Source organism: Plectrocnemia conspersa, unplaced genomic scaffold, assembly GCF_051122295.1.
Source record: "Plectrocnemia conspersa isolate PC_06_02 unplaced genomic scaffold, ASM5112229v1 ptg000008l, whole genome shotgun sequence".
NCBI classification, from domain to species: Eukaryota; Metazoa; Arthropoda; class Insecta; order Trichoptera; family Polycentropodidae; genus Plectrocnemia; species Plectrocnemia conspersa.
In genome coordinates, this window is record NW_028277172.1 from 6,475,302 (window position 1) to 6,499,664 (window position 24,363).

The following is a 24,363-nucleotide window of genomic DNA, read 5'->3' on the forward strand; positions in this document are numbered from 1 at the left end:
ATATCACCATAGTACCGTATAATATAGTACAAAGTGCACCGACAGTGGCAATATGCAGTTAATTTTAGTTGCAGCGACACTGCGATCAACATTATAATAACATTGTCACAACACTGCGTCGCGCTATCAAATATTTTAGTGGCGTCGTGTGAAATATTACCGGATTAGGGCAAGGTGTTTCGGGAATGGTCGGATTATTCGGATACTACTGTACTTTGTCGACGTTACAAATCCTCGCTGCGGCTATTTAACTCCTCTCGAATCGACCGAAAGGGTTGTAAGCCAGTCGAATGCAAAGATTCGTTGATGCATGATTTGTACTTTTCGATATTTACAAGGCATTTGACATGGTAGTAAAAAATATAGACAATTGCAGCTTCTTTCATTGAAGTCATTGGAATTAATTTATTTGGTGGTGATTTCATAGTTTAGCCAACAGGAAACTCTCTTGATAATATAATTATTCAATCAATTTGTTATCCTATATCAGCCATTATTGTTTAATGCTGTTGGAAGTGCATCGGGAATTGAATTATTAAAACGATTTATAGCTCACACTGTCGCAATAGATATTAATGGTTGTGAGTTTGATCTATATATCAGTGTGTTTAGAGTTAAAAAAATAAAGACAACCTTTAAAACGTCCATATCATATTTATTAATACACTTTTAATTTGATAGTTATAGGTCATTCTAATTAACAAGCAAAAATACTACAAAAATGTGAGATTTAATTTTGCGAGTAAACAACAATACGCAAAAAAAGTACATTTTGTTTGGAAAAGCCGCGTGATAAATAATACATTTCACCTGCGCATAATACTATTGTTATTTTACTCTTAGTTACCAATCGCCGAAGTGAGTAAATGAAGTTTTTTTATAAGGGTATTAACATATCACGGGGATGTGACCAAGAAGCGATGCAATTGAATAGCAAACATCCTCATATGTAATTCGCGAAAGGAGAAAAAAATAATGAGCGCAAATCTCTCTAGATTTGAGCTCATTATTTTACTATAAAATATATAGAACTTATTTTTTTATTTATAACCAGTGATTCCCAAAATCAATGTGTGATATCGTGCGTTTACCTCCAAATCGATTCGATTTTGGCCCAGTGACGAATTAGTATCGGCGCGCGCGTGCATAAATCACGGGCGCCCGTTTATAAATCAGTCTAATTATGCGGCCCTGCTTTTGTGCACTAAACTCGTTAGAATATTAGCGCTGGTACCAAATGCGATAAGAGCCGCGCGTGTCAATTGCGAAACTTTGACACTAATCACCGCCGGTGTTTTGTGTCGCCGTTTCGATGGCTAATTTAATTGAATTAGTGCGACAATGTGTCCAGGATAAAGTGCAATGAGTGAATTAGATTATTTGGTTGTATTGATTAGAGAGTTCTTGAATATATAAATACTTACATGTACATATATCTAAATCTAGATTTTTGTAAAAATATCACAAGGCATTTTCGGTTTTGTATTTTGATACTGATGCTAAAAGTTTTAGTAATTCAACTAAAAAAATATTTAGTAATTATTACTGATATTCTAAGAGTTACAAAATGAAATTTAGTTAATATTATATTTATATGAATATATATATTTAAAACTAGCATATACTGAAATTCTTAAAATAAGTTTAATTGTTAGGCATCGTGTTTCGTATATTTAAAAATATTATTTTAAGATATAAAAATTTTAAATTTCACAATTTAAAAAATTAATTTATGGTTTATTAATACTATATTTAAAAAAGTATTTGTCATTTAATTATAAAATAAACACATAATTATTTATTAGTAAAATACATTTTAAAAAATAAGGAAAATATCGGTATTTCATAGAAAGCGAATGTTTACAATTTCGTGCCTCATAAGAATAATTTTTTTATGCCAAAGCTTGTAAAAATGTTTTAAGTAATTTAAAAAAAGATTTGATTTTTATTCGTAACTTATAAATATATTTTACAAGGAGAGAGTCTTTAGTTCTATAATATTAAAAAAAACTTTAAATATCAGAAACAAAATTTTAGCCCGAAATCAGAAATGTTAGAAGTAATTTAAAACCTGAAAATATTGAAAATAATTTAAAAATAGTTTGAGTCTCAATACAAAAAATTTAGTCTTGAGTTCTTCAAAAATTTCAAAAATTCGTAATTCATATAAAAAATTTTTGCCTAAATTTTTTTGTTTTAAAATAGTTTCGGTTTCATTTCGAAATTTTTCAATGTATTTTACTTGTTCCGAAAAAATTATCGCCCGCAATTCACCGCCAGCAATTAATCGCTAGCAGCTTATCGCCTCGTTAATTGATCGCATAAATAATTTATAGCCTATAAATGACCTCTAGCATATCTTGAGCTTAGGCAATATATATAATTTATTTTATCATATTAAATAGAAAATATATAGATGTTATTTTACCATCCGCGAAGTTGTAAATACATACAGTTTTACTGACAGTAAGCAATGTATTTATAAATCAATTATTTGATACATTTTAACTAGTTACTAAAATTATATTCATGGTTTAAAAAATTTGACCTGTTATAGTAAATGTAACAGCTATAAAACATACATTTGCTGTTCAAACACTAACCTAACCATATGAAAGTTCTAAAACTATATATAGATTTTGAACTTCTGTTAGATTAATTCGTTTAGTTTTGGTTTGGGTTTTGATAGCAATTGAACGTTTCAAAAATCTCACACTGAGTTTTAGACATTTTAGCACCGCATGTAATTTTAACCTCTAAAAATATATTTTTATTTAAAAAATATTTTTTTAGGCTTGTCAATCAACCAATGAATAAACCTTTTTTAAATTCTCCTCGATCCTTCTAAACTATAAAATTTGCTAGTAGGATATAATAAATTGTTTATGCGATCAATAACTGCGGCGTTAAGATTAATTGCTGATGGTAAATGGCTGGCCGTGAATTACAGGCAATAAATTTTCCTAGATTCGTATTTTACAAAGAGAAAGAAAGTCTGTTCCGTGATTCCTCAAAACGCCAAATACCAGAATCAAAATTTTTGCCTTAAATCGGAAATATTCTATTTTTTTTAAATAGTATTAATGCCAATTTACAAATTTTAGATGTATTTTACAAAGAAAGTGGGAGTTTTTAGTTCCGTAATTCTAAAAAATTTATATCACAATCAAAATTTTTGCTAAGTATCAGAAAAAAAATTAGAGTGATATAAAAATACATTGAGTGCCATCTATTTTATATTTTAGAGTATTAAATTTCATTATTCCTAAAAACCCTTATTATCAGAAGCAAAATATCTGACTGAAATCAGAAAAAAATATTTGAAGTAATTAAAAAATAGTTTTGTTTCCAATTCGCCAATTATATTGTAGATATATTTTATAAAGAGTCTTGATTTATGTATTTTTTAAGAAGTTTCATATCAAAATTAAAATGTCTGCCTTAAATCTAAAAAATGTGTAAAGTAATTAAAAAATAGTTTTGTTACCAATTAGCATTTTTAAACGTATTCTACAAATAATAAAAATCAGAAAAAAGTAATTGAAAATTTATTTTTGTACTTTTTCATTATTTATAAATATATTTTACAAAGAAAGATAGTCTTGAATTTCACAAAGCATATAAACACCTAATATTTAGATTCATAATTTATGGCAAAAATGTTTGAAGTAATTTATAAATAATTATGGTGCCGATTCGCAATTTCTAGACGCTATTTAATTTTTTTATCTAGTTTTGTAAATATATCTAAGATAAAATGTGGCACGATTGCAATCTGCCAAATGCTAATTAAAATTTATATCTAATGTGATATAAGCATATGGTAGATAATAGTAAAAAGTTAAATATATTTGATAGAAATAAAATACAAAATCAGTTTAAATAATTTTAAGTATATATAAATGTGAAAAAAATCAATTAAAAACTTTGGTTTAAATTTGAATGTGAACTAAAAAACTTCAATAGAGAAAAATATTTAAATAAAATATTAATAAGGTATAAAAATTTGTTGCTTAATAATATTTAATTAACTAGGTATAATACGCATTTAATATATTTTAATTTACATAATATTATTTATTATCTAATGACAGAACGTTATATTATAATAAAGATTTGACGAAACACTTACATTCAAAGAATAATGTATTAATTATGTCAAGACAATTAGGATATTACAATTTAGATCCATCTCTAAAAAGTATTCGGAATTTTTCTCACAAAAATAAGGTTATTCATATTATTAAATTTTTTTAAATTTAAAGCAAAATGGTTATTATAATTTATAATATTTATAGCTCTCTTCTTCTCTCTCACTCTTTATCTTTATAAGTTCATTAACATGCTATTTAATCTGTGGTTTATTATCTTTTAATTAATTTACCATTAACTCATTGATAAAATATTTGAATATCATCATTGTTATGTTTGTTCACTGTATAAATATTCCATATATTATTATTTAAAATGCGATAAACATATCAGAAGTTTTTCTGTGGTTAAAAATCAATCATGAGTTATTTCCACTGATTGCGGTCAAAATAAAGGCGACGTACCCTATAAACCATTAGTGATAAAATCTAATAATATAATTGCTATAACACCAAAATTAAAAACCGTGTATGTATGCAAATGTACATGAGATTGTATGGTTTAAATATGTCAATATTGAGAAATCGATTTTTTTGGTACTAAAATTTTTTTATTAAATATTTTTTTTAAATTATTATATATTATACATATCCTCTTAATACATACATATACATTGTTATTATATTAAATTACGTACATGAACACAATCTGATTTATAACCAAGCTTAGTCTTGAATTAATAGCATCTCGCGTCAACACTGAATAAGCATTGTATAATTGTCGAATTCTAAACCTAAAGGGTCAGACCCCTAGACATCTGAAGGGCGTAATCTTATTTTACGATATCAACGTAAAGCAACTCATACGTGTACGTTATAAATACGAGTCGTTAGATTTCAAACTTTATTAATTGATTCTAAGCCTTAGAAAACATCTTATGTTTATTTGAGTATGAATTTAAAAATATAATTCATAATTAAGCTTCAGTTATCAAATTATATTATGTAATGTTTCTTCTGAAAAGTCAGATAGTAAATTTATTTATATGATAATAAATTTGAAAATTAATTAATTGGGACAAGTTTAGTATCTAACGACACATTTATGTGTAGGTATTATAGGTTCTCTAGCTTTGGGTTATCCCGGATCCGGATCAGGGTTTTCTAATAACTGCGAAGTTGTTCTACAGACCCATTTGCCCGAATGATAAATGCACCTGTTGGGTCATTATCCGGTTCTAATTAAACCGTCCCGGTTCGGTGCCAATCGAGCACACGTCGTTCGGAAATCGGCGAAGACTATTACGTCACAGGCGAATTGAGTCAGGATCGGAAATAGAGCGATTGCGAGAAAATTCCGCTTTTTACTTGGTATCAGGAAGGTTTATTAGCAGGTTTATCGTTTAACATCAAATAATACAACTTTTTGAAAAATATTGTATATTGTATCAGTCCTGGTGATACTGAGCGTACCGTATGTCGTCGTCGTCGTGCATCAAATAATATTTAAAGATACGAATAATTATACCGCAATTAACACAATTTTATTTGGAAAATGTGTTATATGTAATATTTTTTGTATTGATTTTATTAAACGGTAAATGGGTGTGTTTTTATATTTGTAAGTGAAAAATATTGCATCCTAGTGCACTTAAAAGTAGCCCTGATTTAATATTTAAAATTATTAAGAATTTGCTAAACCTGTTTTTTGAGTGTGAATTAATGCAAATAATAAAAAAACGTTATTTAATTTATAATTTTATAGAATGTAGATTGTTGTATGGTAATAAAAATGAAAACATTTCACAAATATTTTTGTGTATTAGCTTTAAATTTTTTATTCAACATAATCATTTAAAAGCTTTTTCTGTAATTTACTAAAATTTGTAAAAATATAAAATATCTTTTTAAGTATTTTTAAATATTTACAAACGTTTGGCAAATTTTTTTGAAATATTATTTTTAAAATAAATTTTATGGAATGTTTTTGATTTCTTAATAATTGTGCATATAATATGGTGCATTCAAAAGTGGCTTTAATATTAATTAGTAAATATTATATTCAATAAAATTTTGGGTTATTTAATATTATCTTAAATAAAGATAAGACTACATTATAAATTTGATGTAATCTTAAATAATTTTTTGTATGTTTTTTAAATACAAATTAATTATACAAAACAACAAATATGAAACTATTATTAAAGAAAACATTAATTTATAATATTTTTTAATAATAAAATATTTCCAAATATTTTTTAAGTACCTCTTAAAAAAAATTATAACATAAATTATTTTTAATAAAATTATATTTTTTCTTATATAATTTTAAGAACATACATTATTTATTAATTAATTATATTATTACTGTTTTAAAAATCTTATTCATATTAAAAAAAATATTGTTTTTCTTTTCAATTAAATCAGTAAATTAAAAATATCGATGTTAATGACTTCGTTTTTTAAAGTAGTCATAAAAAATGATCTTTATTGTTTATATTATTATATTAAATGAATGCTATAATGTGTTTTGAGTCTACAATAAATAAAAATAGTGGTACATTTAAAAAATATATACTATTTAATTAAGTTAATAAATTTGTATGTCTTATTACATATAAGCATAAAACGTTTCATTAATAATTTAATAAACTATATTTTTACTGAATTTATTATTTATAATAACTTTTTAATTATTCTTATTTTTATTACAAAAATTGTAAAAGCAATAATATTTGTTAATTTATTTATATTAATTTATCAGCAATTTTTACTATTTTGTATAAAAAAATATTTGATATTTAAAGCTGAAATTGTTTTTATAAATTAATTGATAATATACATTTATTATTTATCACAACTATAAGGGTTTAGCTTTATATGTTAATTATTTATAAATATAAGTAAAAAGTTTTCATTAATAATTCTATTTTCTTTGCTTTTCGTATATTTTAATGACTTTGTATATTATTTCAATTAATAAAATTAAATTAAGAACATCGAAACAGGTTATCTCATTGCGTCACAATTTTTAAATAGCAATATACAAAATATCAAAACAATATACAATATACAAAATTAAAAAGATTAAATTAATAAGTAAAATAAACCTTAATATTTATTTATGAATTAAACGCCATTTTTTTTTACTATTTTTTTATAATAAAACATTTAGTAAAGAATATATAAAATTTTTAAACGTTAATCTTAAAGCAAATCTTTTGTAATATTCAGAAGTGATAAATAGTGTAATGTAGTGCATTTAAAATTACCACTTATATATTCCTAAATATAATAAATAGGCTTATAGGTTTTGCAATAATAATATAAATAGCATTATTATTCTATATATGAGCATTTTTTGATATAAAATATTTTTATTTTATTTGTAAATGAAATGTAAAAGCAGAATAACTTATATCTTCAAATTTTTATACAAAATAGGGTGATTTTTTCCATATTATTAAAGTTAATTTTTGTATTGAAATAATAAAAAAAATAGTTAAGTTTTTAAAAAAAACATTATAAGGAACTTTTATAATTTAATCTATTTTCTAATAATACATATATAATAAATATATTGTATTTTATTCCAAATATAATTTTCAATACAAATAGTATTTATTGATTCTTATTAAAAATATTGTTAAAAAAAATCAAATGTAATAGAATTGCCTTAAAATAGATCATCTAATTATTTACAGTTTCACTGTTTTAGTACCAATTACAAAATTTATTTTAATTTACATCTTAAGAGAATATTTCAAAAATGTTTATGTTAAGAAGTAATAAAATTTAGAGAATTTAAGAGTAGTTAGTAAAAAATTAGATTTTTTTTATTTTTCACAATAATTTATTTGTAGGGAGTAATAAAATTTTGAATGTCTTACTGATATCAAATATTTGTAAAATCAATCAGTAAATACCTAAAACATTAGGAAAATTTCATAATATCAGTAAACTTTTTTTAAGCAAATAATTTGAACAGATTATTTTTAGTTTAATTTTATTGAGCATATTATTAACGCGTAATGAAAAAATATTTATAAAAAAAATTCACATATATTAATTAATTTTTTTAAAATCTTCTAAATCATTAAATTAAATTAGCGCTTTCTTAGGTAGTCAATACAATATTTATTACTATAAAATAGCTGTCATTAGCTATATGTTTGCCTCCCAAAATTCATGTTTTTTGGAATATAGGAATAAAGTATAGATGTGACTATTAGATCCTACTGTAAATATGATTAATTGTATATTAGTACATATTGTTAAAACCCAAACCTAACTCTAACAAAATAATTTATTGAAAATTCAAAACTATAATTAGTTTTATAACTTTTATTAAGTTAGGTTTGGGTTTGTACAGCAAAAATATGTTTTGTACATGCAGTAGGTGAAAATAGCCACATCCATAGAATATATTTATTTACTACACATTTATTTATATTGTAATATATCATACCGTTTAAATTAAGACTGTTAAGATGCCATTGAAAACTTAAAAGTCTGTTTAGATTATGTATAAATATTAGTATTATTCGCTACAATTATATTTTTCAATGAACTGAAGAACATATTATTTAAAGAGTTATTTTATTAAAATATAATTTTCCTTTAATAGTAGATAATAAGTATTCATTGACATATATGATAAATGTCTTTAAAAAATCTTCTTTAATATTTAATTTTTTTTATATCATTAAGGGTTGACTAAATTTTAAATATAGTTTGAATTCTTGGTTCACACTATTTTATACGTTTGATGGCGCTTAACTTAAGCTAATTTTAATACAACAAAAATATATTTTCTAACCTGAAAAAGTCCATACGTTGTACCGTTAGCCTGAACGTTCTGTTTGGTGGTTGATCTTCCGCTCTCGTTTTCAATTATGCAAATCCCTGCAAAATACCAAAAATATTTACTGTAGAACATAAAATACGAATTAAAAAATTGAATCAAAGCGCGCACTATCATAATAAAATAGTTAGCATACAGTCGAGTAACTTTTGCTAGACTAACTTTCCTTTATGGTAGGTTGCGAATAAACGCTGAATATTTGATGGCGGTATAATTAATTATGACATCGGTGGAAATTAGCGGTGTATACAACCCAATTTCGGGTTGTTTTCGCGGGAATGTAGCCAGAAAAGTTTTTCAATAAAGTAAAACCGTCTCCTTTGGCTCTCTACGGCTCCATTAAACAAACTTTTCAACTAATTTGTCGAAGACAATTTTTGAGACGTAATAAGTGAAGATAAAAATAGCAAATCACTATCTTGCATCGGGGTGATAATATAGTTGGAATAAGTTAGTTAAAGTACTTAATTTCAATTAAAAAAAGTTTATTCGGAATTGTTTTTGACTTAATATCTAGTTCAAAAATTTTAACTGATAATTTTTAATAAAATATATTTTATTTTGCAATTTTCATTCAAAAAAATATTTTTAAATATGTTTTAGATTATGTAATATATAGTATTTATAAAAAATATTTCACATTTATTACATATTGTAGTTAAATCACTATGGAAAAATACATACGTAATAAAATTTAGCTATATTATGCATCACTATTTGCTTTAAAAATCTGCTATAAATAAAAAAAAATATAGTTGTGAGAAAAATACAATTATAACATATAAATTCAAGACCATAGATTTAAACTATTAACATCATAAGTTTATATACATTTAAATTAATACTAAATTACGCAATGATTACTAAAAATGTTTTTGTTGCGATTTTATAGAAAAAATAATATTATCCTTACTAAAAAATCTATAAATATAATTTAATCCAGTACTTAAAATTGCAAATATATACTGTTATAATCGGTTTAAAAGCTCAACCCCAAAGATAAAATCAATTTCTTGATACTTAATTTAGAAACAAATTATTTACTCACAGCTGCCTAGGGTGCTTCTGTTGAAAGAGTATCGCATTAACTCTTTGGATAGCTGGCACCTGGTGAAGCTCTTGGCACTGCTAGGCTGTGACGAGGTGATGTACAGTAAAGCTATACTTAAAGTCAGAAACCTCAAGATAGGCGAAGACGAAAAGCTCGGCTGTACCATTTTAATCTGTAACACAAAAAAAAACAATAAAAGTTTAACATTTTTTTTTATTTTTCAGAAATAATCGGCGTCGATTGGTTGTCCTACATGGCAGGTGAGTGGTTCGATTGACTGTTTTCCCTCTTCCTAATTAATTGTGCTCCGTTTTGGGTAGATGTCACCTGTCAGCGTGAAGATCTGCGACAGACTAGCAGATGGGTGTTAAACGTGAAAGGAAGACCCTATTTACTGCCAATTCTCGCATAGGAGCGTTTCTCAATGCAGTTAGGGAATGCACCGGATAATGCCGTTTAAGCCCATTGTCCTTCTTTTACTCAACACGTTCGCATTGAGCAATTTCTCTCGTCCGATTGTGTAACAATCAATATATATACTTTGAAAAATAACCCTTATATTTTAAAATTGTATTTCATAAGCATTTGTGTAACTCGACACATAAAAAAACTTACATCACAAACACAACAATGAAAATCATATTTTCTTTACAAACATATATAATGTTTTTTAGCAATATCTCAAATTGTAGCTTTACATTTATTATCAAATCTTAAAGTTAAGCTTATTGCCTGCTATTTTTATTATCACAAGACATAAAAATCTTGCTTTAATGATGGATGAAGTAGGGATAATTAACCATATTTTTAGACGTGCAAAAATTATGCATGGAACGGTTCCCTATTTTTGCAAAATATGACATATTTTTTAAGCTACTGACATAACTATAAATATATATATTGCTCTCTCGCAATAAAATATTTTTGTTACGTTCGCATAATATCTTAAAAAATTTAAGTAACATTATTTTTAACCCACGAAAACGCGTGAAAAGATTAGCTATCACGCGAAAACGCGTGAGCGGACTGTAACGTGTTAATTCAATATTATTTTACCTGTGCATTTTACAATGTACAATACCTTAAAATTTATTATACCATATTATGTACACCATAGTATTTCAAAACACAAAATAATATTTTTCATGCCTCTTCAACGTAATATTTTTTTTTCTAAAAAAGAAAATTCTTGCTCTTTTAATAAAATAATTAAAAAAAATATTTTTCTAAGAAAAATAAAAAATTCACCACTTTCAAAAATCATTTGACAAACCTTGTTTTAATATATAGTAGGTGGAAAAGCGATGACTTCTGAATGATCCGCTGTGGTCTCCCATGTTTGTTGTTGTTATTTGTTCTCGGTCTCGTTCTGGTTGCCTGTAGGCTCGAATCGCTTGATTCCTCTGACGCTCTCGTCTTGAATTGAACCATCAGATTTTTTTGCATTATTGTTTTTAGACTTAGTTGGTCAATTGCATCGCTTGCATATTCGACTAACAAAATATATTTACGCATTGAACAAGTGAAACTGAAAGGTGAAAAAATTTCGAATGTTGTTATTTGTTCTCGGTCTCGGTCTGGTTGTCTGCCGGCTCGAATTGCTTGATCTCTCTGATGCTTTCGTCTCAAATAAAACTATCAGATTTTTAGTATTACTGATTATTTAGACTTGCATCGCTTAACTAAAGGGTAAAAAAATTGAAGATTGTTAATGCAAAGGGTAGATTAAAATAGCGGTTTTTACTTTAGACAACCGCATTGTCTATTGCATATTTTACGCGATAAATGTTGATTTAAAGTGCTTAACGAGCGGTACACAAAAAATGCTTTGATGAAAATAGTATTTAGTATTATTATTGTTAGTAAGCGTTTTGTCAAACGCTTACTAACAATAAAATGATGCTATTTTCTTTCCATATGTATGAAACTGTCATTTGAATAATCTTTGCGTTAACTGTGCAGCTGGATGGACCGTTGTTACAAATAAAAATGTGCTAGTTATGCACATGTTTCTAAAATATGGATTTTAAATTATTAAAAGTATTTTCTGATATAAAAATAAAAAAAAATATTTTGCTGTTTTTATTTTATTTTTAGATAATAGTTGTGTTTTTAAATAAAGAAATACTATATTTGAAATCTATAAAAATGTATATTATAGGACTGATATAATATACTTTCGTAACTAAATATTTGTCATTAAAACCGTCAGTGAAATTATGTTTTTTTTTTTTAAATATTTAAATGTTTCTTATAAAAAAATTACATATTATTGCTTTCTCTCAAATTTGTGACATATGTTTTGAAATATTCTTTAATAAGTAAACTAAAAACAGTAAAACGCCTGTAAGCTAAAAACAGTAAATATTATTTCAAGATTAGTTTCGTCCGATAATTACAAGTGAATTAAATTAGCATATAAAATCAAAATGAAGGTAGATATTGGTTTTAATTCATATTGTGCAACACATCTCTTCTTTATTTTATTTAATATCTCAGATAAAGATTTAGCGAGTAAAGCTATATTATAAAGGTTCCTAAAAATAAACCCTTGGGAATGTTGGCAAACATAATCTGAGATTTGTCATATTTAATTAAATGAAAATTATTTTAAAATTCTGCTGCCGAAGTCATCAAAAATATGTTTTACAATTTAATGTATTAGATTGATAGAAAAACAAGAGTATTTAAATATTTTTCATGCATTATCAGATCATTAGAGATCATAATTGTTCAGTTGCGTCAGTAGGTATCTTATAAGATGTAGTCCTTGGAGCGAAGTAGTGGCCCGAGCGTCTAGTCTGGTTATATACATGATCGTGCGGGCCTGCTGTATCTCCACTATGAATGTTCGTAGAGTGCAAAATATTGCAATTTAAATATTAACAGCCACTAGAATCGCGGGCTTTTTTTGCGCAATTTTTACATTTTTTTAACACGTTTGAGTAGTTTATTTTGTACATTTTATACAAAATAAATTACTAAATTAAAACTGCTTAAAGCTTATTTTTATTTAATATAAAAGCAAAAATATACAATAAAAAATATTTTAAGAAGGACCGGAGAACAGTCATTGATTGAATAAATCATGCAAGTTTAATATAAATACACACATCTTCTATCATTGTATTTCATATAAACAAAAAAGCTTTGATCAACAGATTCCGGCTTAAATTATTTTTTTACAATATGTGGACTTGTTGAAACATAGCTGAATTAATTAAATATGTTTACAGTTCAGCACATTTATCAATACTGATCAAATGTTAATGTTGCCTAATTTTTTAAGAATTAAATTATTTTCTGCAATAAATTTATGAGCTACTTTAACGCAAACTAGACGTTTTATAATATACTGATGTTTAGCACTTATACGTAGGTATATGTTAATGGACATAAACTGTTTAGTTGTATAATATATACAATAGTTAACGCTATTCGCGTTCACTGTGTATATTTATAAGTTAATTCCGAGCGTACACATAAACAGAGTTGTTCAATAATAATATTCCCTTCGCATCGCACAAGTGGTGGGAATTCGCGTGGCTGTTAATCTTCAACTTGGACAATGTTTACTTTCCAGTTGTTTGGCCAACTTTGGACACTTGGATGATGGATCGTATTGATTGTTATTGCCCGACGAACTTGGGCCGCCGACGATAACAGCCCCATTGCAAACAAATTAATAGAACGCCCTCAGACAACTTTGACTCGCTTAATTGAGCTCTAAACACGCACATCAACTGCCTAACACGATTAGACAATACACAATACGAGGGTTGTGAAGGTTGAGGGTATGGAGCGGATCGGACGCTTCGGGTTGAGACGTCACAAGTCTGCCTGAAAGTCAAACGCGTGACGTTATTAATTTGGCAAAGCAGATGAAACACGAGAAATTCAATTGTGCTACACACCTAAAGATATCCTTCTTAACCGCACATGTAAGATAAAAAGTAAATTATTGTGATGGTTACCATCCCAAAGAACATCACCGTGATGGATTAACGAAGTTAAAAAAAAATATTGTGTTGGCAAAAGAGTCGGAAGAGCAGTAGTGAGTTATAAGTTTGCCTTTAGATTTGAAGGTCTATGTTTGAAGATCTTGTTTAATATTAAATTGCTTGATACTTAATTTAAATTGAATTTACAATTTCACAGCAACGGACTGTGTGGGCATTTTTAAGGGGAAAAAATCTTCTTTAAAACGGCATTTTTAGACCAAAAAAATTCACATAAATAAAATTTGTAACGCAGCAATATATTTGCTAAAGCTCTACATTAGTTTAATTATTAATCAAAAATCCGTTACATACAAAAACACTATAATAATGTTCATGTTTGAAACACAAGAACTTAAATTGACTTTCGTAACTAAGACTATTATATTTAACCACACCAACAAACATACATCTTAAAAACAAATCGCATTGTCTTGTTCAATAAATAGTATTTGTCACTCGTTATAATTTGTTGTCATTGGAAAGCAAACGTAATGGGTTATTAAAATTTATCTTTGATGCACTACAATAAAGGTAAAAAATATATTTTCTTTGTTGCTGCTGCGCCTCGAAATTTGTTATTAGTCTGAGCGAATATTTTTTTGCGTAAAAAATACTTTGTATCGTCTGTGAATTAAAATACAATTAATGTGAAGTATCACTACAGTATGAATAATAATGAAAATATATTTAGAGACCGATATTTTTGATATTTTGTATAGAAAGTTACAGAATAATCTTAAGTGGACATTAAAAACATATTATGAAGGTTTTTTTTAATATCATATATAAAATTTTATTTTTTTTCATCTTTATTACAAATAATTAAAATAAAATAAGTAACTACTTTACTATTTTAAGTTCACCCTATACTTATATTAAATCATACTCAAACATATTGTGCAAGATCCAGACCCATTGCTTATTGTGCAAGCAATAAGATGTCTAAATTAGTTTATTAGGCCCTTCACGAGTTCGTCATAACGAAATAGGGCTGCCTTTAAAATATATACTATTATTGTTTTATGTTTTAAATTTATATTGATTTTGGGAGATTGAAATTAGTGATTATTATATAATTATAATTCAGATCGATCTTCACAGATTAGGTTTAGCTAGATTTTCCTAATCTCTAATAAATAGATTTATTAACTAGAGTCACATTTGTGGTAGTGTTTAAATCAAAGTTTATTTATATTTGATTTATTAAAAATATACCAATTAGGATAAAATAGTAATTAAATTCATACTGTATATTTAAAATCACTTTTTTATCATTTTTATTTCTGAAGTATTTTTTTACAGCATTTATAGCTAGATATTTTTTTTTGGGTTAACATATGCTCAAATTATAATAAAATGAAAAATCCTTTACAGTACAATTTAATGCGTATTATAAAGATTTTTATTATATCAATTCCATTACATATATGGCATGCGAATTTGCCGTTACTGTATTTCTTACCATTAGACGTTGATTTACATTTGTTAAGGCTTGATGTATAAATACAGAAAGCTCTCACGAAAATGAAAAATTACTATTGGCAAAACTCGCGAGTAGTGATAATAACATAATTTTAAATAAATTATCTATATCCATCCAAAAAAAATATTTTGTTAGTTTGATGACATACATGACATGTAAATTTTCCTTCAACATACTCCCCACCATGAAACTTGAGTTTATCTTCATATTTCATCCTTAGAGCTTGACGTTAAAGAACAGAAAAATTCATTGCGATACAAATTAATAAGTTTAAATTTTGGTTCAATACAAATTTAGCATCAACATACTCCTCACGGTGAAACTTTTCTCTATAAATTATTTTTTAAGACACTGAAACCATAGGTTTGATGTTTTAATGAAAAAAAATCAAGTTAAAAACGTATAAGTCACAGATAATATAAAGGTAATATAAAGTTAAAACCATGGTAGCTTATTGACGATATAAAAGGTAAAAAAGTGATTAAAAGTTTTGATAGCTACTAAAATTGCTCTATAATGTATAGTTATGATTTTTTATTGCAACAGTATTTCCGCAAACTGATTTTATTATCATTATTAAATTAAATTAAATTTATCTGTAAATTCAAAGGTATGAATTTTCCTGAAATTCACATAATCGGAATCAGGCACGTGGTTTGTGTATATGTATGTGTAAGTGTAGGGCGACCATGATGCGCGTGCCAACGGTTGGGACATTGGCCGACCTCAATATCAAACAATGGCGCGACTATTGCCAACAACAGGATGCGCTCGCGGGCAATCACGATCCTGCGATACAAATCACCTCCACATTATGTCCTTACCGCTCCCGAGAGACCAACAGACGTGCCCTAATTGCCCCATATATCCCGCAAAAGGTCTCTTTGCCCCCAAAACGGGAGACAAAGGACGAAGCCGCACCGCAGAGAAAAAATATATTTTAAAATATACCATGCATCTTCGAATACTATAGTTAGTACCAAAACAGTTCATAAACGCGTCTTAACCATACAAAGAAACACTTTGTTCTTTAATTTCTAGAATCAGTATGTAGTGAATAGTAGATTTACTAATGGTTTACTAATTGTGGTAACTGTGATTAAAAATAAGTTGCGAAGAGAGAAGCGGCGGTTTATGCGACTCGACGGTTAACAATTGAGTCCTTCAAATTTAATGCCTTCAACTTTAATGTAGATGTTCAAGTGTAAATGTCAGTAGAAATGTCATTGAAAATCTCGCTGATAAAGCAAGTCATCGTTAGTTGCCCACGTTTCCCTATTTCATACGAGATTTTGTTTTTCGTCCCTTTTTGTGGGACGGAAAATTATAAAAGAGTAGCTGTTGAGTAGTTTTTTTAAAACAGATTGCCGTTGGCTGCTGGAGCAGATAACAAACGTCCGTTTAGATGGCAATCCTGAACGCATGTGTTATTCTTTCGCAAATCATTTGCGATAAATACTTTTAAATGGTTTTCAAACGATAGTGTCGCATTTTAATAAAGAATATCATTTTTTTCTTAGATATTTAAACTTTTTTTCTTTCACACGCTTTTTCACTATAGTTTATGATTTATTAATCTCTCTTATTTCGAATCATCTTATCGTCTGTCGATGTTACAAAGTGTCACATCTTTTATATTCTTGTTTTGAGATGCGGATTACAGACGCGGATGTTGGTGGGCCAATTGCATCGCTTGATGACTTGCACAAATATATATGTACACACATTGAAGCGAAACTTTTGACGATCGTTAATGCAAACGGTAGATGATAATAATGGTTTTTACGTAGGTAGACGCATTGTTATCGCGCTTATTCACTCACAAAATGGTAGTTTTTATGATTTTTATTGTGAAATCTAAAATATAATTATCACGCAGTTGTGATACTATATTCTTTTCATAAAATTTTGTATCATTTTTTTCATATTATTTAATTTCTCTCAGAGTTCACGGTACAGCTGGTTAAAACCCATGTTTAATTTAATATCTGAATTGATTTTTATTTCGTCTTTCCCTTCATATTAAATAATAAATTATAAACATTACTTATATTCTTTTTTTAATTTATGATCCTAATTTAAGCAAATGATTATTTTAGAATAGTTTAAAGTTTAACGCTTTTTATATAATATCATCGTTTATTATAGAAATCGCTTCTCATATGAACATTTTATCATCCAATATCCTACCTTTCGCAGAATTTGCCCAAACCTCAATCTCCATCACCATAACCTATAAAATGGCTTATAAAACCTAATGGATTTAACTTTGTTAAATCATAAATCAACCATAACAGCAGCGCTTGATGTTCAGCGTTTGTTTGGATAACGGTGAAGGTAAATTTATTAAAAATATTTAAATGTAAATATTAAAAATTAAAGTTTTATTTTGTAGTAAATATATTTTCTAAGTAAAAAAAGTAGTATACTTTGATTTTTAAAAATTAAGTAAAAAAAATGTTTTTTATTTTATATTTAAGTTTTAATTTAAATTACTTTGTAAGGAAGATTTTATGAATATATATATAGTAATTTATGATCCAGATTACGTATCTATAAATATGCATTATAAAAAATAAAAAATGTGTTTTTTTTTTATAATATTTTAATTATTTAGACAAACATGTTTCAAATCCGTATAGCATTGTGGGTAATGTACAATATTTTGTTAGACGAAGCGAAGGCAAAGATTTTCTTTGTTATTGTTCCGTCTATCCGAAGCAGAGACTTTATTATAGCAACGTTTACACAGAGCCTGTCTTACTGATTTCCGTGTAAACATCTAAAACCTCCCTGCTGTTCGGTAAATAAACAGCGAACCACTACACTCGAAGACCGGTGTTCGAGGAGAAGTTTGCTCTATCGATAACTTCGCCGATAACTTTTATTACAAGGGTTTCATATAATCGCACGACTGTCTCGACCACTTTAATCTCCGATGTGGTATATGCTTCCAAAACTATTATATAGACTCTAAAATATATTTTGATTATCTCATCAGATTAAACACAATCAAAAGTCACACGACCAGAGAAATCTTTTTTAAGTCAATGTGTCTCAAAATACGACAGTCGGTGATGTAATGGTATGCTCTCCAAAAGTACCGAGTGTCCTTATTAAATTTAGCACAACAAAGAACCAAGCGATGTTTTGAAGATACTTTTTGCTAGTTCCACTCATTTGCTTGTATGAGATCTTCTCTTCAATCACTGGATCCTCAAAATACGTATCTATGTATTGCCGACAGTTTGTTATGTCAGGTAGAAGTTTTCCTTTGCACTTCATGCTCCAACCTAACCAAATTTTAAACCCGTCTGTATCGAAAATTTTCTTTGCACATTTGGAATCGTCGCTAAGGTCTTCGTCGATTAAATCTAAAAATGAAATACAGTCATCATTTAACAATTTATTAACTAGCGGAATGTATGACTAAGAAATTAGTGAGCTACATCTATGAGCTCAATTTGCATGGTATTGAGTTGGAGCATTAATGCTATTTATAAAACAATGATTGAGTGACTCAAAATTTTATAGCTTTCAATTCATATTTAAATTTATAAATTAGGTCATATTATAAGCTAATAGGAAAAGAGTAGATATGTGAATAAAAACTGTGGTTCATTATATTTAGATTACCTGCACATGACATTTGGCATAGTCCACCAGGTTTTTTTCCTTTAGAACAATACTGACTGCTGATCTATTAAAAATATGTATTTTAAAATTTCATTTAAATAAATCATGTAATTAGAAATTAAATAATATATTACTTGAAATATTCCAAAGCTCGTATGTCCACCAAATGTATCGGCGATTTTATTTGTAATCAGATTGCTTTCTACCTCAGCAAGACAGACCCCTAAAATATGCATAAATTATTAAACTTATAGTTATTGCTACGTGTATACTATTACAGTGAATGTGTATTTTTAGTGAAGTTATACTTTTACTAGAGTTACAGTGAAATCATATCCGAACACATTTTCACCAGAAGAAATATATATAATATATTTATTTTTGTTGAATAGGCGCTAGTGAAATTAAATGTTTATTTCTCAATCAACTCAATTTGACAGCGTGAAACATCCATTTATTGTTTAAACCCAAACCTAACCAAAGCGAATTAACAAAGCATTAAAGTTTTAAATCTATTATTTTTTAGCATTCATAGATAATTAATTTAAATTTGATTCGGCTTAATTTTATTTTAATATTTTTGCGAATTCTGTTTATATAAAAATACGCGTAAATAAATTACTAAAATTAAGCAGTTTATTATATTTATATTATAGTATTTATAACTTCACTAGTAATACATACTTATTGTTACATATATGTATTTAAATATATAAATAATATTATAAATAAATAAAGAAAGAAATGTACCATTATTTCTTGCAAATCCCTTTGTTTAATATTTATTAGGTGTCTTAGAAACAGCATTTTCTAAGAAATTTTTAATTATCTTTAATATGAATAATATAAATAAACAAATAATATAAATTATATAACGACATTTCGCTTCTAGATAATAAATACATATTTCATAGAATTACTCAAATAAACATAACTTTTGAAATATTATATAAACACTTATTTACGAACGACAACAATGAGCTCAAGTTTCGTTAAGAATAGTTAATTTAAAGCAATCTTCACCTAACAATAATAGGTAAATAATTCAAAAAAATATATTAATATATAGATCACTTTACAACTAAGAGTATTTTAAAACAAGTTGAAAAATAGCCATTTACTTATTATCGTGTCTCCTGCTCGATACTATAGTTGCCTTGGAATGAGGCCCACACAGATTAAAATGTAAAAGCTTGGAATCAGAATGAAATTAATCATCTATTTATTAAATTCATTATTATTTAATAATATATTATAAACAATAGTCAAAATCATAGTTTTAGTGAATTAGCATAGCTTTTTCATCATAGGTCATTGCTAAGGGTGTAATAATGGCACGTAACATATATTTAAGATGTAAAAACTCATAAGCAAAATAATACAAACACACTGTGTAAAATATTTTTTTCAGATCTGTTATGTATACTTCTTGAAAATTAAGGTACAAACTAAGTTATTGATTGTGAAATATAAAAATAAAAATTTTTTGCTTCAATTTAATACATCTATTTAAAACATTATTTTTTAATAAATTTGGACATATTAATTTATTTGCTTAGTAATATAGATTAGATTTGTATTTAAGTTTAGACTGTTATTATGGACCTGATAGATTTTTATAATGCAAAATATAAAATTTTCATTAAATTATTGTTTTATGATTTTTAATTATTGTAATGCTTAATATGTATTTTGTTATACTTGATAGATAAAGAATATTTTACAGAATTTAATTGTATAGTTTTTTAAAAATATTTTAATATATACAAGAAAATCTTTTAACTTTACCTTGATCTATAAACAAGTGTACTAAAACCGGTGGACTTCACTTTAACAAAAATAAGTATTGGTGGCAAATATATTCGCTAGACAGGTGCTAAACACAGCATAACTGGATTACAAATTCTATAAAATGATAACGATTATGAATTTATGTTACGCCAGTATAAACAAAAAGCTTTTTTAATATTTTTATAAGATAGAAGCCAATAGTATGGTTCCTCTCTGAATCATTAACATTTTTTTTAGAATCGGAGACTGATATGAAAAAAAAAACTTACCACAAGTTTTAGGGTATATGTTAGGATTTTCATAATAATAAGGATACGAAGTCAAGAACAGTTAGAACACTGCTATACTTAGACATTTATTTATTTTTAAGCTTTATCTAGAACAATTATGAGCACTACTTAAAGACTATAACCATAACTACAACTAGAAAAATCCGAGATAATCTAAAAAAACAGCCACTTTTCAATTCAACTGTTAAAACAGGTTTTAACAAACAAAAGCAGTCACCTGTTCAAAGAGTTTAACTTGATCTCAAATGTGACTTTGCGTATGTATAAGCATAGAGTTGAGATAATATATGATATTTTTTTTTTTGTTTAAAACTATAAAAATAAAAATGGGCCCAAATTTTGTTTAAGGATCCCTAATTATTATTATATTTGATTGATATATTAAAGTTTTAATTATTAAATATGTATAATTATAGTTTAACACTGGTCAAAAAATTAAAATTACAATGACTATGCTCAGAAATGAGTTTAGAAATATTTTTTAGGTTTTAAAAATGGTATATATGTGATTAAATATTAGGTTAAATTAAATATAAAATATTTATAATATCAATTTAAAATTACTCATCTTGAATATTTTACTCTTATTATTAGTATAAATTAATAAGCAATTAATAAATTTTATTACAGGGATTTCCTGTAATTTTATTGATATAAATATGTATAAGTATTATTTAATTATACGTAAATAAAATATTATATAAATATTATTAAAAATTAAATTTACTGATTTTGAAAATATTAATTATTTATTAAATACACTAATGATAATCTTATATATAGCAATTCTTAAATTAATAAAATTAAATTATGTTGATAAATAAAATAATAAAAATATATTTATGTCTATTGACTTAAGAGTGAAATAAATGTTAGTCATTAGAATTAGAATTTTATGTAGAATATTGACCTCATTAAATTAAGTTTTAGATTTATGCATCTTCTAATTTTAGTTTTTTCATTATATAAATTCAATTTTTATTAACTTTACTACAGCTCTTTTTTATTCGCAAATATGTATTGTATATGTTTATGTATTATATAGTTATTTAGTTTTAGATCAGTAGTGTCCATATTAATAAATAATATCTATTTTATCTCAATAAGTCACCTATATATGCTTATCACAAACTCGTCTTATAAAACACAAAGTGACAGTATATTATTCACATCAAATTATCATGCCGTTGTAGTAAAAATCTTATACAATGTTATCTTTCATTGTATTACACAAACACGTGATAATTATGTCTCTTATAATATATCGCTTTTATAACACCGCAAAAATACTTGGGAATTCTCATAAAAAACACACAGAATTCCCGAATTACACACAAACGACGACAACAATACTCACAATTGGTGAGAAACGTCCTTTCGAATCTGTTCAAGATGAGCTCCCTGACAAATTCGCACCTCGAAAGCTCTTTATTCTCGCACACTCGAAACGTCAAGAAAACCATCGAGAAAACTACACACATCCAATTTTCGCGCGCAAACCACTTAGGGATCATGTTATTGTGTGCTGGGAGGGAACAACCAGAAAATATATAAGTACAAAAATAATAATAATAATAATTGGATCGCGGGATCGTTTTGCAAGAGCGCTTACAATACAATAAGCGCAGGATTGCGGAATTGTCGCCGTTATAACGAGAAGTATACTGGCGCATTTGTGTGGTATTGCGGCTGATGACGCCTCGTAAACTTGACCTTTTGTGAGCGCTAAAGAACCCCACACACGTTATTGAAACGGAGCGTAAATGCCAATTTACATAAAAAAGTTTATGGTTTTTTTTATTTATTATAAAAATAAATTTAACCGTTGCAAACTGCGTCCATTCGTCGTAAAGTTGCTTGAGTTCTCTGTTGACTGTTTAATTTTAATCAAGTTCAAAAATGATAGATGAATGGCTGTTAGACTGATTTTTTCTGTAAAACATAGTATTAGCTTTAATGTCAAAATCAGAGCTCCATTGTTTGGTTTATCAATTAAACCACACTACTACAAACAAAGGGGTTTGTAAAATCTTAAATTATTACGAGATTGTGATGTTAAATATTTTCTTCTATCATTAGAACTTTTGTCTGGAGAGTCTTTTTATAATATTTTAAATTTTAGTTTGAATCACCTCATTGCAGCTGGTGGATCTTTATCTGTATCTTTGTCGTCGACGTACTTTATTTATAAATATGTGATTGTTATATTATAATTTTAATGACGCGTATAGGCGTCACAAAATAAACATTTTTAAATAATATTTTTTTAGTCGTCCGTTGGAATATGATAAGCGTTAGCCCAATGCGTTATAAGGGCGTAGAAAGCTAAATTCAATTACTTTTAAATTGGTTTTACAGCTTACAATCAAAATATATAAATATGTATGTGTAGCTATTTATTTAAATTGTTTATTTATGAAATTAGTAAAATCTAAAAATTCCATACTGGGATGATTAAAAATGCTAAGGCTTACTTGGATTTTTTTAGTTATTAATTATTTATTAATACCAATGGTTTATCCTGCTAGTTATAAAATATAATAAAACAGAACTTCCAAAATTTCAGTTTAAGCCGATAAAAAATATTTTATTTACTATACATTATTTTATTATAGATAATTTTTATTTTATATAACGAATTGCTTATAAATTTAGTAAAAAAATATACAATCAAATATATATTTGTGTAATTTATACATAAAAACTCGATGCTAATTTGCAGAGTATGCTTAAAATTATTTTTATTTACTAATTTATTGTAGTTACCAATATTATACGGCTAAATTATGAGTACTTAGGAAATTAGCATATTAACCACTTTTTCTTTAGTATCTTATTAAAATATTGTTTTAAAATTTTATTGGTAGAAATAAATCAATTGTTAAATATTTTGATTTTTTTGGATACATTACATAGCTTAGTTGTGAAATAAGTTTTATATATTAATTACATCTTTTTCATTAAGAAGGAGGTATAATCTATTGATTTTATTATAAAAGCACATTTAATTTTTATTAGTAAAATTAGAGAAAATTTTATTAAAACTAAATTTTTATAAATAATACAGTTTATTTTTTTCATTAAATTTTATGTTATGATTTCAATTAAATTAACAATATGTTTTTTTTTTAAATAACTATCGCTAATTTAATTGAT

The 24,363-nt window shown here is 26.3% G+C and overlaps 3 protein-coding genes across 5 annotated transcripts in view; 1 reads left to right on the forward strand and 2 right to left on the reverse strand.

Moving 5' to 3' along the window:
- The window catches only part of LOC148232830 (lysozyme-like), a 29,209-nt gene extending 18,847 nt beyond the window's left edge, over window positions 1–10,362 (reverse strand). The window contains exons 1-3 of the mRNA XM_088189623.1: window positions 10,260–10,362; window positions 10,004–10,178; window positions 8,911–8,996 (exon numbers count right to left, since the gene is read on the reverse strand). Coding sequence (XP_088045749.1) covers window positions 8,911–8,996; window positions 10,004–10,172 — 255 coding nt within the window. The 5' untranslated portion in view covers window positions 10,173–10,178; window positions 10,260–10,362. The remainder of the gene's footprint in view (window positions 1–8,910; window positions 8,997–10,003; window positions 10,179–10,259) is intronic.
- The window catches only part of Lrt (Leucine-rich tendon-specific protein), a 160,840-nt gene that overhangs the window by 80,577 nt on the left and 55,900 nt on the right, over window positions 1–24,363 (forward strand). For both annotated transcript variants that reach the window (XM_088189621.1, XM_088189622.1), the window contains exon 3: window positions 10,231–10,266. The gene's annotated coding sequence lies outside the window, so the exon portion shown is untranslated. The remainder of the gene's footprint in view (window positions 1–10,230; window positions 10,267–24,363) is intronic.
- LOC148232831 (lysozyme-like) lies at window positions 18,078–22,895 on the reverse strand. Of its 2 annotated transcripts, XM_088190380.1 has the most exons (5): window positions 22,820–22,895; window positions 22,565–22,732; window positions 19,261–19,349; window positions 19,127–19,190; window positions 18,078–18,864 (listed from the first exon to the last, which is right to left on the reverse strand). In XM_088190380.1, exons 1-5 carry the CDS (start codon window positions 22,878–22,880, stop codon window positions 18,548–18,550), a joined length of 699 nt encoding a protein of 232 aa, XP_088046506.1. In that variant the 5' UTR covers window positions 22,881–22,895; the 3' UTR covers window positions 18,078–18,547. The 2 variants fall into 2 exon arrangements, with proteins under 2 accessions (XP_088046506.1, XP_088046505.1); XM_088190379.1 differs by having other exon boundaries at window positions 22,565–22,882.

Bases quoted from the DNA above. Each gene is read 5' to 3' on its own strand.
- LOC148232831 (XM_088190379.1), bottom strand. From the start codon at position 22,880: ATGCGCCAGTATACTTCTCGTTATAACGGCGACAATTCCGCAATCCTG. The intron at 19,191-19,260 runs GTAATATATTAT...TATTTTTAATAG, and splicing joins CGAGCTTTGGAATATTTCAA to ATCAGCAGTCAGTATTGTTC. The intron at 18,865-19,126 runs GTAATCTAAATA...TTTCATTTTTAG, and splicing joins ATGCCAAATGTCATGTGCAG to ATTTAATCGACGAAGACCTT.